The 17981-nt window shown below is 40.5% G+C and overlaps 2 protein-coding genes across 5 annotated transcripts in view; one reads left to right on the top strand and one right to left on the bottom strand.

Moving 5' to 3' along the window:
* ACACA (acetyl-CoA carboxylase alpha) overlaps positions 1 to 17981 on the bottom strand; it is a 259649-nt gene that overhangs the window by 226372 nt on the left and 15296 nt on the right. The gene's annotated exons all lie outside the window — the stretch shown is intronic.
* Positions 149 to 16809, top strand: CUNH17orf78 (chromosome unknown C17orf78 homolog). Of its 2 annotated transcripts, XM_070394441.1 has the most exons (6): positions 149 to 206; positions 1189 to 1275; positions 2445 to 2690; positions 9961 to 10116; positions 12198 to 12322; positions 12782 to 13007. In XM_070394441.1, exons 1-6 carry the CDS (start codon positions 149 to 151, stop codon positions 12947 to 12949), a joined length of 840 nt encoding a protein of 279 aa, XP_070250542.1. In that variant the 3' UTR covers positions 12950 to 13007. The 2 variants fall into 2 exon arrangements, with proteins under 2 accessions (XP_070250542.1, XP_070250543.1); XM_070394442.1 differs by lacking the exons at positions 12198 to 12322; positions 12782 to 13007 and adding an exon at positions 15872 to 16809.

Raw genomic sequence — 17981 nt, 5'->3', positions numbered from 1 at the left:
AATGGGGCAAGATAATTAGGGTGGAACCAGACTCTCCCAGGGTCAAACTTGGTTCCAGGGCAGTGAAAATGCCTAGAGACAAAGCTATAAGGGGCAGTGACAGATCAGCAGCATACTGTCTCTTCAAGGAGCATGTGCTCAAGCTGACATGGATACCATCTTGGTCTTCAGCCTAATCATTACATCCTATGATGCCAACAAGAAAGGTAAGTGCTACTCTAGCCTAATCTCCTGGAAAATCCAAAGAGAGACCTAGAAAGTGTTTGGGGTCTCTTCTGGCAAATAGAGATATAGCCAATACTCAGTTGGCAATGCTTTCCAATCATCCTATGCATCTTCTTGCAGGACTACAACTTATTCAACCCAGAAAGATAGCTGTCTGTTTCATGGTGAGAAGCCTTCAGAGAATGTCTTGTTCATTTAATTAACATCAGAGTCCTTTCACATGGCTTTCTCTCCTGGAGGGTGCTGTCACAAATTCATAGCCCCTCATAAGATGTCTTCCTTTTTAAGGTGTTACATGCAACTATGTGGGGATACTCTTGGGAGGGGAGAGCTAAGAAAAGGGTGGTGTGGAGGTGAAATGACACCATTTTCTGCTCTTTGATAACTGTTCATTTAAAACATGATTTTCAAAGTGTCCTAAACATTTCATCTCTATAATTAGCTCACCAGAGTTAAGGCCAAACAGTATAATGTGCAGTAGTAGCAAATTTAGCAAATGAAGAAAACTCACAAAAAAAAAGAAGAAAAAGAAAACTCACAACACCCTGTGAGTTATATAGCAAAAAGCATAAATTACTATGACCTAGACCTATGGTTCCATAGAATTCAGAAAGATATCTTGTTCAAGGTTACACTTAATAAACTTTCAAAAGTTTTAAAACAAGAGCAGGAAGGAGAAGAGGTAATAATCAGTGTTTGAAGGAAAAGGTTGGTTAGTCTTTCATTAACTTCATTTAACTCTATTTTACCTCCCCAACCCCAAGGATAATAGATTGGTACTCAATTTTCTTTATACTAGTCTAACTTCCTCTTATATATACTTTTAAGTCTTTGGGAGAAATTTTTATATTACCAATTGCAAGCTTTGAGAGAAGGAACTACATTATTTTGTATCTCCCTCTCCAGTTCCTGAAATTCTAAACAGTAAAGCCTGACCTTTTTTTTTTTTTCTTTTACTTCCAGAACTCAGAGATAGCCATTGTCAAGTGGAACAGCTCCCTGGGCTCTTCTCAACGGGTATGAGAAGCACCAGGGATGTGCTAATGCCAGGTATGGAATGAGCTCTCCCTTCCTGAAAAAAAAAAATCACTTTGCCAGAAAGTTTTTACTTTTAAAAGATGCCTATCTCTCCCATTCCTAGCTCAGATCTCAAATACCCTATTTTTAAATATACATTTTATTGATTTTATACAGCAAGGAAGGAAGAGGGATAGAGAGTTAGAAATATTGATGAGAGAGAAATATCGATCAGCTGCCTCCTGCACACCCCCTATTGGGGATGTGCCTGCAACCAAGGTACATGCCCTTGACCGGAATTGAACCTGGGACTCTTCAGTCCGCTGGCCACCGCTCTATCCACTGAGCTAAACCGGTTAGGGCTCAAATACCCTATTTTAAAGATACGCATTCCCCCAAAAGGCTTTCTGGAAACCAACATTTTAAAATATATTTTATTGATTTTTTTACAGAGAGAAAGGGAGAGGGATAGAGAGTTAGAAACATCGATGAGAGAGAAACATCGATCAGCTGCCTCCTGCACACCCCCTACTGGGGATGAGTCCGCAACCAAGGTACATACCCTTGACTGGAATCAAACCTGGGACCCTTCAGTCCATAGGCCGACGCTCTATCCACTGAGCCAAACCAGTTAGGGCTGGAAACCAATTTTTGAATTAACTCTTATTAGCTAAGGCATGGCTATATGAATCAAAAAAGGGGGTGAAGAAAGAGAAGGAGGCAGTACTCAACCCTCTCTGCATTAGAGAAGACAATCTATGAGCATTTCTCTGGGCTGAAATTACTGCAGTTACCTATCTTCATGGTATTCATGGTAGGAAGAAAGAAAGGCAGGTTTGTATATTAAGTACCATAAGCACATACTAAGGAAAAAATCAACTAAAAAGAGACAAAAATACAGCAGTGGAGTTTAACGAGTCAATACAGTAGTTCAGCCATTCAGATTAAGAACCAGCTTCCTGTCCAGGCAGTGTGGTTCAGTGGTTGAGTGTCGACCCAAGAACTGGGAGGTCACAGTTTGATTCCCCATCAGGGCACATACCTGGACTGGGTGCTCATTTCCCAGTGAGGAGCGTGCAGAAGGCAGCTGATCGATGATTCTCTCTCATCATTAATGTTTCTCTCTCTCCCTCTCCCTTCTGTTCTGAAAGCAATAAATATATGCCAGCTTCCTTTATTCTCTTTGGCTGATCTCTCTGCAGAAGCTCAAGCAGAAGACAACAGGTCCACCTTCGTCCAAATTCTGACTGTGGCTACCCTGCAGTGCCTTGCCTCTGGGAGCAAAGTAAAAGTCAGCCTTGAATATTCAGAGAAAAGGCCAAAGGTCAAGCATACTCTAAAGAACCTGAGAGTTATTGCTGCTCCCCATAGAAACAGCACTGCTTTCCCAAGCTGTCACCTAACCCCCACATCCAACTTTCAGAATGGATCTCTTCTAACAGGCAAAGGTGAGATTGGAACATGAGGTGAAGGTAGGCATGACTTTTACTTATAATCCTGAATGCAGGTAGAGCTTAGTAGCAGCTAATGCCTCAAGGAAATGGATTATCCTCTCCTTTGGCAAATCTATGTCCTCTCTGAGACTCAGTTTTCTAATCTCTAAGGGCCCTTCTAGTCCTGACATGCAGCAATTTTCACATGCTCTCATTTCTGATGGGTCGTCTTTCACAATGGTTATTTGATTTTGATTTACTCTGAATGCACATAGTAAAATGTTCAAACAACACAGGTCTCCAGTGAAAAGTAAATCTCCCTTGTTCTACTCCCTCAGTCCTCCAGTACTCTATCCCTGAGGGAAACCCTATTAACAACTTACTGAGTTTCCTTCCAGAGATATTCTAAGCATGTATGGATGTATATATTTTAAACACATAAATAGTAGCATATCATATACACTATTCAATACCTTGCTTTTTTACATTTAACAATGTATCGTATAGGTTGTTCCATATCAATATGTATAAACTAGAGGCCCAGTGCATGAAATTTGTGCATGGGTGGGGTCCCTCGGGGTGGCCTGCGAAGATCAGGCCCTAGCTCGCGTCCCCAGCCTCACAGCCCTGCCTGGCACCCTGCCTTGGCCTGGCGCCAGCCGTTCACCTGCTCCACCATCCCGCCGTGGTCCCACTCTCATTGGGGCCCATTGTGGCCAGCAGCACCTCCACAGTAGCCCACTGCCAGCACCGCAATGCCCGCCATGTTCCACACCACCCCCTGTTGATCAGCGCGCATCATAGCGAGTGGTCAAACTCCAGGTCGGTCAAACTCCCGCCCGAGGGGACAATTTGCATATTAGGCTTTTATTATATAGGATATGTCTTATTCCTTGTAACTGTTGTACAGTATTACATTTTATGGCTATACTATCACCAGTTCCCTATGGATGGATATTTTGGTTGTTTCCAAACTCTTGCAAATACAAACAATGCTGCAAGCAATAATCTTGGAAGGCAGCTATGCTCACCACTATACCACCAATGCCAGCAATAATCTTATACATTCTTCTTTGTGTGCCTACAATTTATCAATAGGATAAATTCCAAGCAGGGTTGCTGTATCAAAGTTTAGTAGATATTGCTAAGTTACCCTCCACGGTGGTTGTTCGGTTTTTCACTTCCACACACATTGAGGGTGCTTGTTCCCCACAGTTGCTGAGCAATGGCTCTTGACCTCTGCCTTAAGTTTCTCTGCTTCTGTCCTTCCTTCTCCCACCATTCTTTCTGTGAACTAGTTTATGATCTATACATTAGTATTGGCAGTCCCCCCTACATACAGGCAATTCCCTAGAAGCTACTGTTGCACTGCTGGAAAAAATTAAATAAAACTTGACACTTTTAGAGAAACTGAGGGTTCACCAGCAGAATAATGGGGGGAAAACTTTTAAAACTACCATCTGTTTAGAGGACTAGAAATTGGGAAATAAGTGGATAGGTTCTTAGGATGTGGCCCAGTTATAGTAAATTATAAATCCTCACATGACATGAATGTTTTCATTCCTTTATTATACTTTCTAAAGTTCACATGGTAATCACTTTTGTGTGAAGAAAAAAAACAACACAAAAAACTCTTAAAAACTTAAAAGCCTCTGACAGTGTTTGGGGGATTTCAGTGATTCAGTGTTAAAGCAAATTAATTCAACCAGATTGTTCTCTTTCTAACATGTGACACCCCCACCCTGTGAGTCAATGATAAGTGTGATGGGAAACAGTGAACTTAAGTCATTTTGGAGTCTAGAGCACTTTGTACAGGGTGAATCTTTCTTGGATATAATGCTATGCAGTGTTGGACTCAGAGCAATTAAGACACTAGCTTTTAGAGATTTGGGACAGGGAAAACTGGGAGATTAAGGGGAGAGATGCCAATGATCAACCTGCCCTAATTCAGCAATTTGCTTTGGGCTGGCCTAGAGTCCAGGGAAGGAGGAAAAATTTAAGCCAGCGATTTTCAATGGGTGTGCTGCAAGAATTTTTAAGACATGCAATACCTGATTTTTAGTCAGGGGCACTGGCCTGTTTCCCTTAGATTGTTAAATTAAAAAATAGCTCTCCAGTGTGGCTGAATAAAAAATTATACCTATTTATTTTTGTCAGATCAGCAAAAAAAAATCTTTTTTGGGGTGTTCCCTGGAATTTTAGTAGTTTCTGTGTGCCATGAGATGGGAAAGGTTGAAAATAGCTCGTTTAAGCTAATACCCTGTACTATTTGAGCTGTGCAAAGAAAGTAAATGGATATTTGCAGGTTAGTTTGGGGATCTAATCATTAGTCAAGATACATTTCTTTTTTTTTTTTTTTTTCAGTTGATCAGCATAGTTGGGTTCTCTTGCCAGGTTCTAGAGTCAGGTTCTCAAGATACATTTCTTGAACAATGATGAATTGCAGACACCAAATTTATGAGTGCAATTTTGAAATATTGCCCCATTTGTGAGTATGAAACTGCCTATTCTGAATTCAAACTTACACTGATTGCCAGGAAGTGACACACTCCAAGTACAGTAGAAATAAGGTACATGGTCAAATTTATAAGGTCATAGAAGAGATGCCCACTATAGACGACATCAGTCTACACAGGAGAATGTCCCAGAAACAGAAGTCAGTACGTGGAAATGTTCCCAGAGCAAAGTAGGAATCTGAAATGGTAAGGCTGAGAATGGACTGCAACACAGTTGGTCATCAGAAGATGTGGGTTGACATGCAATCTAGAAAAATGTAAGATGGCGACTATTTGTTACTGTTTATGGAATTTGGCCAAGGAAAAGATCCTCTATTATAAATATTCTGGTGATTCTTTCTGATGAGAGAGGACTCGTAGGTCTTTATCATGTCTGATAAGGTTTACACCATCTAGTTCTTATTCCTCAGATTCTATATTAATCAAGAAACTTTCCAATTATGCATTAGGTTTCCCAAGAACCTGTAGGTTTAGAAAAGGGTATCTAGAAGAGAAAAACATCATATCTGATCCATTTGACAGACATATTCTCCTATGTAAATATTTTTAATGTCATTTTAGTATATAGATTAGGTTCCTGGGAATTTGACTGGTGTGAACTAATTCCTACAGTCTGTTTACCCCATGTGAAACTGTGAGTATAGGAGAAATATTACACAAATGTCTATTCTTATATTAATGATAACCTTTGACAAGTTACTTAATTTCTCCAGTGCTCAGTTTCTATAGGTCAATGATGGAGAACCTATGACACGCGTGTCAGAGGGGACAGGCGAACTCATTTTTTGGTTGATTTTTCTTTGTTAAATGGCATTTAAATATATAAAATAAATATCAAAAATATAAGTCTTTGTTTTACTATGGTTGCAAATATCAAAAAATTTCTATATGTGACACGGCACCAGAGTTAAGTTAGGGTTTTTCAAAATGCTGACACGCCGAGCTCAAAAGGTTCGCCATCACTGCTATAGGTACAAATGAGGGGTTTGACTACATGGTCTGATTACTATATATGTACAGCTGAGGTTTAGATCCAAAGCACAAACCCAATAGCCCTTTCAACCTGCTAGTATAATTACAGAATAGGCTCTGAAAGAGACTTCCATTTAAATACAATGCACCTAATGTTCCCTTTTTAAAATAAGTTATTTTTTAAGAAAGCAAAGCATCATCTCCTAAATCATCCATTTCATAAATTTGGATTTTTGTTTCTCTCATTAAAGTGGGGCATTCATGCCCAAATATTCTTAGCCAAATAAAAGCTAATATTGCAATTCCATCATCACTGGGAATGGAGAGCTGTATTTACAAATGTGCTCCACCTTAATGCTGTTCCCTAGCAGATGAGATCTACTACTAGAGATGAACTGCCAACATGGATGGGCATTAATTCAGAAACTAGGCAGAAATAAAAAAATACACTGACAGATGAAGAAGCCTATTAAATAGACTTTGCAACAGTGGCCCCAGAAGGTGGGGAGACATGCTATAGTGAAATACCATTATCCCTATGGTTAGAGGGCACAGTTCTACTTAGAGAATCTCTAGGTTTTTCCTCCTCCTCCAATCATAATATCACTCAGTGTGCAGAGTGTTTTCACCTGCTTTCTCATCTTCACATCACGCCTATGAAATAGGTAGATCAAGAATTATCCTTTATAATAAAGAGCTAATGTGCTAATTAGACTGAACAGCAGAACGACCGTCCGGGGCTGCAAGGGCCGGGCCCCTTGCATGAATTTCGTCCATTGGGCCTCTAGTTTTATTATAACCATCTTACAGACAAGGAGACCAAAACTCAGAGAACTTAGGTGACTTGTCCAAAGTGAAATTTGCTTATCTTCAGCTCATCAGTCTCATAAAACATATGTTATCACTTCAAAGACCTGACTGGCACTATGCTGAAAATACTTCACCTAATTTCCTTGTTTTTTTCTTTTGAAACTGTGGCTCTTTGTCTCTATCTTTGCTAACACTGTCTTCCTGATTAAAATGAAATCAAGGATGAGCCCTTACCCTGTAATTTCATGTACAGTGTCTGGTACTATGGCCACTGGCCTCTGAAGTAAGGAACTATCATTTTCACATGGACTTAATCAAGACATGGGAGAGTAATTTAGAAACATCAAGTAGGACTTACAGACCTCAATTTAATAAGCAATGATAAGAGACCATTCAAAATGGAATAGGAACCACTGTCTGAATTGGATTAGGTCAATTCTGGAGGCAAGTGAAGTTCATTCCAGACTACAGCCAGAATTTGTCTGCATCATCTCATCACTTCCATAGCTGGTCTGAGTCACCATCATCACTCATTGGATTTCTGCAATAGCCTCCTAACAGGTGACTCTGCTTCTACCCTTGCCCAGCTACAGTCTCTTTCAGTGATCCTTTAAAAATAAAACCATCATGTCATTCCTCTGCTCAAAACCTTGTAATGGATCCCCATTTCTTTTTTAAAAAGATGTTTCTATTGACCTGAGAGAGAGAGGCAGGGAGAAGGAGAGAGAGAATCATCAATTGGTTGCCTCCCCAAAGCACTCAACCAGGGATCAAACCCAGGTATGTGCCCTGACCAGGAATCAAACCCGGTGACCTTTCAGAGCACAGGATGGGACACGCTCAACCACCTGAGCCACACCGGGCAGGACTGGATCCCCACTGCAATCAGAATAAAAACCAAAGTCCTTAAACTGGCCTACAAGGCCCTCCCTCAGTGATATGGGCCCATTTCCTTTAGTGGTTCTCAACCTTGGCTGCACATTAGAATCACCTGGGAATCTTTTTAAAATCCTCATTTCTGGGCCTCATCCTCCGGAAATTGTTTCTTTGTTACTAATGTTGTGGCCCCACCCGATAACAAAGAAACAGAATTTCCAGAGGATGAGGCCCAGAAATCAGGATTTTAAAAAGATTCCCAGGTGATTCTAACGTGCAGCCAAGGTTGAGAACCACTGCTTTAGATCCTTATCTCCTACTCCTGCCCCCTTGGTCACACTACTCCAATCTCACTGGCCTCCTTGCTTGTCCTCTAAAACTGTAACATGCCAGACATCTCTGCCTATACTCTAGCTCTCGCCTCTGCCTAGGTCACTACAACAGGTCCTTGAATAACATCATTTTGTTATAACATTGATGGGAAAAGATTTGATTTCCACTAGGGCCACTGTCTGTGTGGAGTTTGCATGTTCTCCCCAGTCTGCAAGGGTTTCCCTCCGTACACTGGTTTCCTCTCACACCCCAAAGACGTGCATATTACGTGACTTGGTGTATCTGCATTGCTCTGGTCTCCATGTGGGTGTATGTGAGGGTGCCCTGAAGTGGAAGGGCTCCCTGTCCAGGGTTTTCCCCCGCTGAGTTGCTGGGATAGGCTCTGGCCACCCTCAACCCTGAACTGGCACAAGCAGCTTAGAAAAGAATTATCTTGCTTTTTTAAAATTAATATTTACTAAATATAAGTATAGTTCACATTTATTTCAAAGTTTAATATTATAAGTGTTTGGGGTCTTTAGAAATTTGGTGATTTTTTTTTATCAGAAATATGCCGTAGGAACCCAATTCTTGTTTATATCAGTTAGCCTATGGGACAACTGGTTTTGTTATATGTCATTTCGCCTTAAAGTCACAGTTTCCAAACCTAGCGACAACATTAGTGAGGACTTACTATACCTTCCAGGTATCTGATGGCTATTCCCTCAACTCCTTTAAGTCTTGGCTCGGTTCTCACCTTCTCAATGAAACCAGCCTACACTGCATGTTGCCAAACCACTGCCCACCTGCACCGCATCCCTAGACTGCTCCTTTACTTTCCTCTACTTTTTAAAATGTTATTTTTATTTTTTTATTGATTTAAGATAGGAAGGGAGAGGAAGAGGGAGAGCGAGATAGAAACATCGATGAGAGAGAATCATTGATCGGCCTTCTCATGCATGCCCCACACTGGGGATGGAGCCCGAAACCTGGGCATGTGCCCTGACCGTGAACCAAACAGTGACCTCCTGGTTCATAGGTCAATGCTCAGCCACTAAGCCATGCCAGCTGGGCACCTTCCTCTACTATAATTTTTTTTCTTTGTAGCACATACCATAAAATTTACTCTATTTATTGTGGTCTGCTTCCCCCTCCTCCCCTCAACCCTTTTTCTCCTTTACTCCTTCCCTGGCTAGAATGCATCCAACTGATATACCCAAAGTAATGAAGTAATCTCTCGCACATAATAGATACAGTATTAATTTTTAATTATTTGCAGAATGAATGAAATTGAGGAGTGCATGTAGCTGGGTGGTCTTTCCTTCTTCTTCCAACTCCTTTGGCTTTCCCTGATCCCCTCTCAGAATAGTTGATTTACACTCCACCAGACAAACTTGCAGCAGTCATTAAGGCAAATGATAATATTTCATGCTCCTCCTTGGACTTTGGAGCCACTTTTTTAAAAGATGGAAACTTTGAACAGTGTTACGCCCTCCATCCTTATTATTATTATGGCCTTAAGAATGATAGGCAAACAAGATATGGTCTACTCCTCCGCTTTGATCCTACATTAGTCAAAGGCCTCCTGGGGATTTTAATCCATATCTCTTATTAGTATCTCTGTTCTCATTTACTCTTGGCATTATTTGGAGCTTACACCCTAAACCTATGGACAGGTCAATGGGGCCACAGTGAGAAGTTTAGTATCATCTTGGGTAGAACTAGGGTCTTTTGTCAGATAAAATCAAATGCAGGATAAAGTTTTCTCAGTTGTCCTTTCATTCTTTCTTTTCTTATAGCTTTTTTACCAGGGATCTTCCAATGTAAGGTCTACCCAGCAATGAGGACTTCATCAGAGGCTTTTCCCACCACTACCACCTCCATAACTCCAGGGAATAAAGAAGGAGAGAAAACTACAAGTACTGATGATTTTTCTACCCCTTTGAAACAACAAGGTACAGAATAAGTAATGGTGAGACAAGAACAGAAAGAAAAACATTTTTAACCCCAACATTAGCCTAGGATTTTCCTGGAGGTTGAGAAGTTACACAGAGTTTCTATTAGAAAAACCACTCCATTTCTTATGGAAAAAATCAGTTTCTCTATAAAGAAGGTCCCAGAAATGTTTGTAGTTTGACACTATAGACATGTGCTGCATAACATTTTGGTCTATGATGGACCTACTGTATATACAGTATAGTACATAATACTTGATAATAATAAATGACTGTTACTGCTTTATGTATTTACTATTCTACACTTTTTATCATTGCTTTAGAGTGTACTCTTTCTACTTATAGGAAAAGTTTGCTGTAAGACAGTATGTTGTGTTAAGCCAGCAGCAGCCTCATACATCCTGTGTTTACTGTTTCTTGATTATACCCTTTTTTCTTGTGCTTGATTTAATCTCAGGTTGTTTTATAAATTTTTGTGTAGCTTAAATGTACAGTGTTGTATCAAGTCTACAGTAGTGTACAGTAATGTCCTAGACCTTCACATTCACTCACCCACTCACTGACTCACCCAGAGCAACTTCCAGATGTGCAAGCTCCATTCATGGTAAGTGCCCTGTATAGATATACCATGTTTTATCTTTTTTTTTTTTTTTAAATATATTTTATCGATTTTTTACAGAAAGGGAGAGGGATAGAGAGTTAGAAACATCGATGAGTGAGAAACATCGATCAGCTGCCTCCTGCACACCCCCCTAGTGGGGATGTGCCCGCAACCAAGGTACATGCCCTTGACCGGAATCTAACCCGGGACCCTTTGGTCCGCAGGCCGACGCTCTATCCACTGAGCCAAACCAGTCATGGCCCATGTTTTATCTTTTACACTGTATTTTTACTGTACCTTTTCTATACACAAATACCAATATGCTACAATTGCCTACAGTATTCAATACAGTAACATGCTATACAGGAGCAATACACTATACCATATAGCAGGGGTCCTCAAACTTTTTAAACAGGGGGCCAGTTCACTGTCCCTCAGACCGTTGGAGGGCCGGACTATAGTTTAAAAAAAACTATGAACAAATTCCTATGCACACTGCACATATCTTATTTTGAAGTAAAAAAACAAAACGGGAACAAATACAATATTTGTATTTGCATGTGGCCCGCGGGCCGTAGTTTGAGGACCCCTGCCATATAGCCTAGGTGTGTAGTAGGCTACACCAGCTAGGTAGTGTAAGTGCACGCTCTCATTTTTGCTCAGTGATGGAATTGCCTAATGATGCATTTCTCAGAATGTATCCAGGTTGTTAAGGGGCATATGACTGTATTAATAGTGCTTTACCTCAACACCAATGAGCTAATCTTGCAGCCAGATTTGGGGACAGAATGAAATGTATTTATGTGGTAGGTAATACCAGCCACTGCATGGGTAGACAGGCGACATTTACACACTAAGCAATTATTATAGTGATGGCAACAACCAAGTGCATGTTTCATCTGCACGGTTTTTGGAAATGACCTTCCCTAAATTGGCCAGAACTCAAATTCTGTAAGATTCTGGCTTGGGTTACATCCTAGTTCCTACCGGGAGAAAAATAAATATGAGACTAGTAATAACAAGAAGCATATAAGACATTTGTCCCCAAATTTGACTTATGACCCAGGAGCAATGCCAACTCACCTTTGTTCCTCCTATGCCCCACTAAAGCCACAGGGAGCAAAGGAGGGTGATTTTCTAAGTAGAGACCCTGAGAGGGCTGCTGGTGAAAGAAGAGTTTAGAACTCCTTGGGCACTCCCACCCCTTTTCCTCTCTTGAGAGCAGTGCAAGAATGGGTCCTACTTGATCATGGAAAAATCCCAAATCCCAGGGAAGGTGACTCTCTGAGATTAGAGCAGAGCCCACGATGCCCACCCCACTCCTGACTCTTAAGTCTGAACTGGAAACTGGGCCTCCGCCTCTGAATCTAGCTGGACCCCTCTTAGTCAGGTGAGCCAAGAGTCCTTCAAATCAGAGGGTTGATCTCTTCCCTCTCTCAAATTCTCTTTCTCCCTCTTCTACTCCTCTCTCTCCTTTTAGACACAGATGAAAATCTAGAGAAGAGGCAGAAATGGAGCATTGTGGTCAAATTTCTGATTGCTGGCACTCTGTTGTTCAGTGGAATCGCTATTACAGTGTTTGTCATTTTTGAAGTTCCATGTCCTGTAAGTTTGCTGATGTATTTGGGTCCTTGGGCTTGATCTATAAAAATCTCCTTTTCCAGAGGCAGGTTGGCATAATAAGAAAAACATACTGTAGACTTTGGAGTTTGGACAGACCTACCACTCACACTCACTGAGTGGCTTCGAGAAAGTTGCTTGACTTGTCCAACCTCAGTAGTCTCATCTTTAAAATGGGACAAATGATATTTGCCTCTTATGGTGGTTATGAAGGTTAATTGAGATCCTGTGTGACAGGTGCCTGGCACATAGGAGGTCCTTGCTAAATGTGAGTTCCTTTCCTTTGCTGTACTTGTACATTCTCTAGAGAGGACAGAGCCAATAGGACAGAATAGTTTCTTTAGAAGACATAATTTTCTTTAAATGGCCCAACATGAGGTTTGGAAGATAATCAAATGCATACCAGCCACCTAAAGTTAATACCAGTCATTTTTCTCCCCTCAGTGTCAATGCCTAAGAACCAGAGAACTATGCCAATGCCGGCGATTGTGGGGAAGGCAAAGGAAGGAAGGCCAACAACCTGAGGCAGCTGAACCCCAGCCTCACTCTCAGCCAGAGAAGGAAAGTGTCCTCTGTATGGTTTGTGCATTTGCTTGGAGAAAATGGGGCTAACATATAAGTGCTGGGAGACAGGAAGCTGCTTCTGTTACGAAGCAAATGTGGTTAATTGTTTTATGTGTCAGGAAATAGGTAGGTATTTGTACTGCTATTTTCTTACCATTAGCCCAGCCATAACACAGTAGGGTACATACTGAAAATGCAGATTCCTGGGCCCCAGATATAATGAATCAGCAGAATAAATCAGGAATTTTTAACATGCTCCCTATGTAGAGGTGAATTTACTGTAAAATTAACGATGCTTAAGCTTCAGGAACCATGGGACCTTGTATCCAATTTTGTATTTTAAAAAGTATATCATTTTTCTTTTTTTAAATGTTTTATTGATTTCATTTTTTTTGTTGTTGTTAATCCTCACCTGAGGAAATTTTTTCCATTGATTTTTAGAGAGTGGAAGGAAAGGGGAGAGACAGAAAGAGAGAAACATTGATGTGAGAGAGACACATCAATTGGTTGCTTCCCACTTGCACCCTGACCAGAGCAGGGGATGGAGCCTACAACCGAGGTACGTGCCCTTGACTGGAGTCGAACCCCAGACCCTTCAGTCTGAGGGCTGGCGTTCTATCCACTGAGCCAAACCGTCTAGGGCTTTATTAATTTCAGAGAGAGGAAGAGAGAAATAGAAATATCAATAATTAGAGAGAATCATCTATCAGTATGCCCCTTACTGGGATGGATCCCGCAACCCATGCATGTGCCCTGACTGGGAATCAAACTGTGACCTCCTAGCTCATGGGTTAAAGCTCAGTCACTGAGCCACTCCTGCTAGGCTGTTTTCTTTTTCTTAAGAAAAGCTCCCCCAAACCTATAAGAGCTTCAGAGACCACAACTATGTGTCCATCCCTGCCCTTAGGTAACTCTTACATACACCAAAGTTTAAGAACCGCTACACTTGAACACAGTTTGATTTTCGGCAACAACCTGAGGCAGCTTTTTTCCTCCATACTCTTGGGTTTCCTGACAAGATTATAAATTCATATTGCCCTTTAGTGTCTAAAACAGACACTACCCAACTGGTTCAGCTCAGCTGCTTTAAATCCAATTTCCCCACGAAGAGTGGATTCAGCCTTTGAATATAAGAAATTGATGGGTACCTTTTCTACAACAACTACAAGACAAAGAGACTAGGTCTCCAATACTTTCTAAATTAAAAATGGTACCCACTTTTGTAGAATTACAGCATTAAGAATGGGTCTCAAAGATTAAGTGTCCAGGATGGTACACATGCTGCTACCCTTTAATTGTGTTGGCTGCACATATCAATAATCAACCATAGTGCAACTAGAAGATGAGTAAGTTCTGGAAATCTAATGCATAGAATAGTGAGTACAGTCAACAATACTGTATTATGTTCTTCAAAACTGCTAAGAGACTAGATCTTAAATGTTCTCACCACAAAAAAGAAAAGATAATTCTGTTCCGTGATAGAGGTGTTAGCTAAAGCTACAGTAATAATCATATTACAATATATAAACATGTAAAATCAACACATTGTACACTTAAACTTACACAATGTTATATGTCAATTATATCTCAATTTTTAAGAAATCAAGCCCAGCACTCTTTCCACCCAGGAATGGTATCAGAATCTTTCTTATCACATTGCATCAGATACTCAATGCCAACTTATTTGTCATCTCTGGTTTAGGTTAATACTTTTCATAATTTTGTTTCTTCTAATATTGGATGATGAGCTCATGTAAATTAGTATGATTTTATCATCTGGTGTATTTTTAGTTCTTTACTCCAATCTACATTATCATTTCTACTGAATATTGGAAAAAACTGGTCTGAAGGGGACTATAAAGTTTAGCTTAGAATTACAGGAAACCATGACGTAGCAACTCTGAATTTTTCCCATGAACAAAATAAGCTGCTAAATAATAAAGAAATTAATAAAAATAGTAATAAGTAATTTTATACAAATTGCCTTGAGTCACATAGAAATCATGGGAGGGAGCTAGAGCAAAAATATACATTTTTATTGATACTTACACTGAGGCCCAGAGAGGTTATGTGACGTTGCCAAGGTCACACAGGTGGTAGAAACAGAACTGAAGCCCAGGTGTTTTCATTCCTATACTGGATTTACTGGCTTATTCATCTATTCCATAAAATTTTACCAAAAGTACCAATTTTACTGCTGTGTGCCAAGTTCCCGCCTTCCAGAGGCTTACAGTCTATGTTCATAACAGGTTAGCATTTAGAAAGTACATACAAAATCAGATGGGGCATGGAGTCAGGTGTAGTGAAGAATGGAAAAGGATTAGTAAAAAATATTTGGTCCACTTAGACCTAGGTCTCTGCTGCTTTTCCAACAGAGTGAGATTGTTTGGGCCTGATTCAAGGAATGAAGTAGAATTGTTGTGCACCTGGGATCCAAAGTAGCTGCAGACCCAGGACCTTTTCCATCCAAGGCAAATAGGTCAAGTAAGGGGTAGATGGGGCTCTTTGCTGTTAGGTTATAGGGTCCAACAAATTCTAGGTTTTCATACTAAGTGCACCTTGCAGATACTTTCTCTGTGTAAGCACAATAACTTTCCCTAGAATTATTGGGAAGCAAAGAGGAAAAATGATGAGTACTTGGAATTATACAGGGTTTTGTACTTAGCTATTTTTTGGCGGTACATTAAAAAATACCCATTTGCGCCCTAACAGGCTTGGCTCAGTGGATAGAGCGTTGGCCTGCGGACTGAAAGGTCCCAGGTTCGATTCCTGCTAAGGGCATGTACCTTGGTTGCGGGCACATCCCCAGTAGGAGGTGTGCAAGAAGCAGCTGATGGATGTTTCTCTCTCATCGATGTTTCTAACTCTCTATCCCTCTCCCTTCCTTTCTGTAAAAAATCAATAAAATATATTTAAAAAAATACCCATTTGCATCCTTCTTTATCTTTCCTATTTTCTTTTGATCTCTAGGTTGGACAAAATGCTCCCAACTCAAACTCAACGAAAGCTGCCGGGATCACTGTTATCCACCAGACATACTTCTGAGAAGTTCTGCTCTGTCTCACACACTGTATGATGGATACTACACTGTCTTCTCACTATTATTAATCAAGATGGGCAGATTCTTGCCATTTCTGCACTCAGATCTTCAGCAGGAACATTGCAATCAATCAGTAATGCCAGGCCAATGAAGGGGGAGCCTGGGCTTATCAATCAATTACCCTCATGCCACTGGTACTGACTGAGTCACAAGCCTCTGAGATTCACTTTGTACTTCCACAAAAAGTGGGTATCTTCTCATCCCATCAATGAAAACAGAGTCTTCCCTAAAAGGTTTAAACACAGCCTCCAAGGAATGGCGAAGAGCAGCCACAAGTGTGGCACAGTTCACCAACTCCTGTGTTATCTTCACGGCTGACTTCATGCTCACTGACTCTCAACTGGCTTAGGGTGGTGGTCCTGTTTCCCCAAGGTTTTATGATTGAGCCTCTGCCACCACAAGTAGCTATGAACACACTGATGAAGGGAATGTGAATTTAAGCATTCCAAGGTGCTTAGAGACTGCATATCATAGGACCCAGATGAGGTCTCCTGATAATCCAGAGTTCCTAAAGTGGCCCTGATATTGTACCCTACCATAGAGTGAGCAGTGTACATTCTGAATAAGGTCACAAAAGCAAAATGATTATCATAATCACTCTCAAGGAGGTACAGCTATAAGTCAAGTCTGACCTGCTTAAGTAAGAGTTTGGAAAGAAAGTGGAAAGAGATTATGCTAAAGCAGGATTTAGGTAAAAAGGAAATGGTGGGGGCAGATGAAACTGTTACCCTGCCTTTTTTCATAAAAGGCTGAAACCATTCTATTTTGTTGTGGTGAAATGTGCCTGTTTCTAAATAATTCTGTTTTCTTAGTTCTCTGATAAAAAACCATATATTAATTATAGTTTTCTTTTACTTCAAGTATTGTCCAAAAAATAATGATTCTCAAAACTGTACCAACAGAGGAATATATCTTGCCATAAACCCTGAATTAATATTCAAGCAAGTCTGGAAGAGATGGAACAGAAATAAAGCATGGATGATGGTAGTTTTCAAGGAAGCCCTAGAGACCCTCTAGGCATCCTAACATCCATGGAGCCTTGAAAATATAGCCGGTGAAGACGACAGAGCATTGGGGCTTGCACTTGAGTAAATGAGTATATGATTTGCACACTTCCACTGATTCACACCACCTCCAGTTTATCCTGCAGCCTGTGGTTGAATCTGACCATGAAATAGGAAAAACAAAACAAACCAACAAAAACCTGTTCCTTCCCAAGACCATGAGGGAGGATGATAAGAAGCATTCTATACTTAGAAGCTCTTGGTCTAGAATTGGTGCCTACATTCATCCCCACCCTCCCAGCCTCATCCACCACAGATGTCCTTTAATCCAGAAACATGAGATTCATCAGGAGATGAAATCTGGGGCAAAGTCTACACCCATTAATGCTTCTGCAAGAGTAAAATCTGAATAACATTTATAGTGACTTTCTTTAAAGAAATTCACAGATGGGATCAAAATCATTTATTTTGCTTTAGGAACAACTTGTTTCCCCTGACAAAGCAAGGCCCCTCTGAGGATTTTCTGACTCCCTAATTGGTAATCATTTAGAATGCCCATATTCTCTTAACAGAGGAGATCTTTGAAAACTAAGAAATGGATGAGAGAAATAGCAGAAGGGAGGGGAGCTTGGGATGGGCACCTCAGTCTGCAGATCACTTCACAGCAGGACACAATTCTCCCTGTCACCACTATAGAGTAGGCTATAGTCTCAACTTGATAAAACGCTCTTTGTGTGGCGTGCCAATTATTCCTCTGGGAAGTGACTAATTGGCAAGATTTTTATTTCAAGTTCTTTTTCATTAAGTTAACACCCTTTGTTTTTCAATTATTAAAGTACATTATCATTACAACAATATTTAGAAAATACTGGAAAATCTAAAAGTAAAAATATTATAACTAATCCTTCCTCCCAGAGATAACCACTGTTAATACTTTGATGTACCTCTTTATAGACATTATATATATATCTCCTTA

The sequence above is a fragment of the Myotis yumanensis genome, unplaced genomic scaffold (genome assembly GCF_028538775.1).
Source record: "Myotis yumanensis isolate MYYU_CA2020_CCGP unplaced genomic scaffold, mMyoYum1.0.hap1 SCAF_16, whole genome shotgun sequence".
In the NCBI taxonomy this organism is placed as follows: domain Eukaryota; kingdom Metazoa; phylum Chordata; class Mammalia; order Chiroptera; family Vespertilionidae; genus Myotis; species Myotis yumanensis.
Note: the sequence above shows the minus strand (reverse complement) of the source record. Positions and strands in the feature narration are given on the sequence as shown.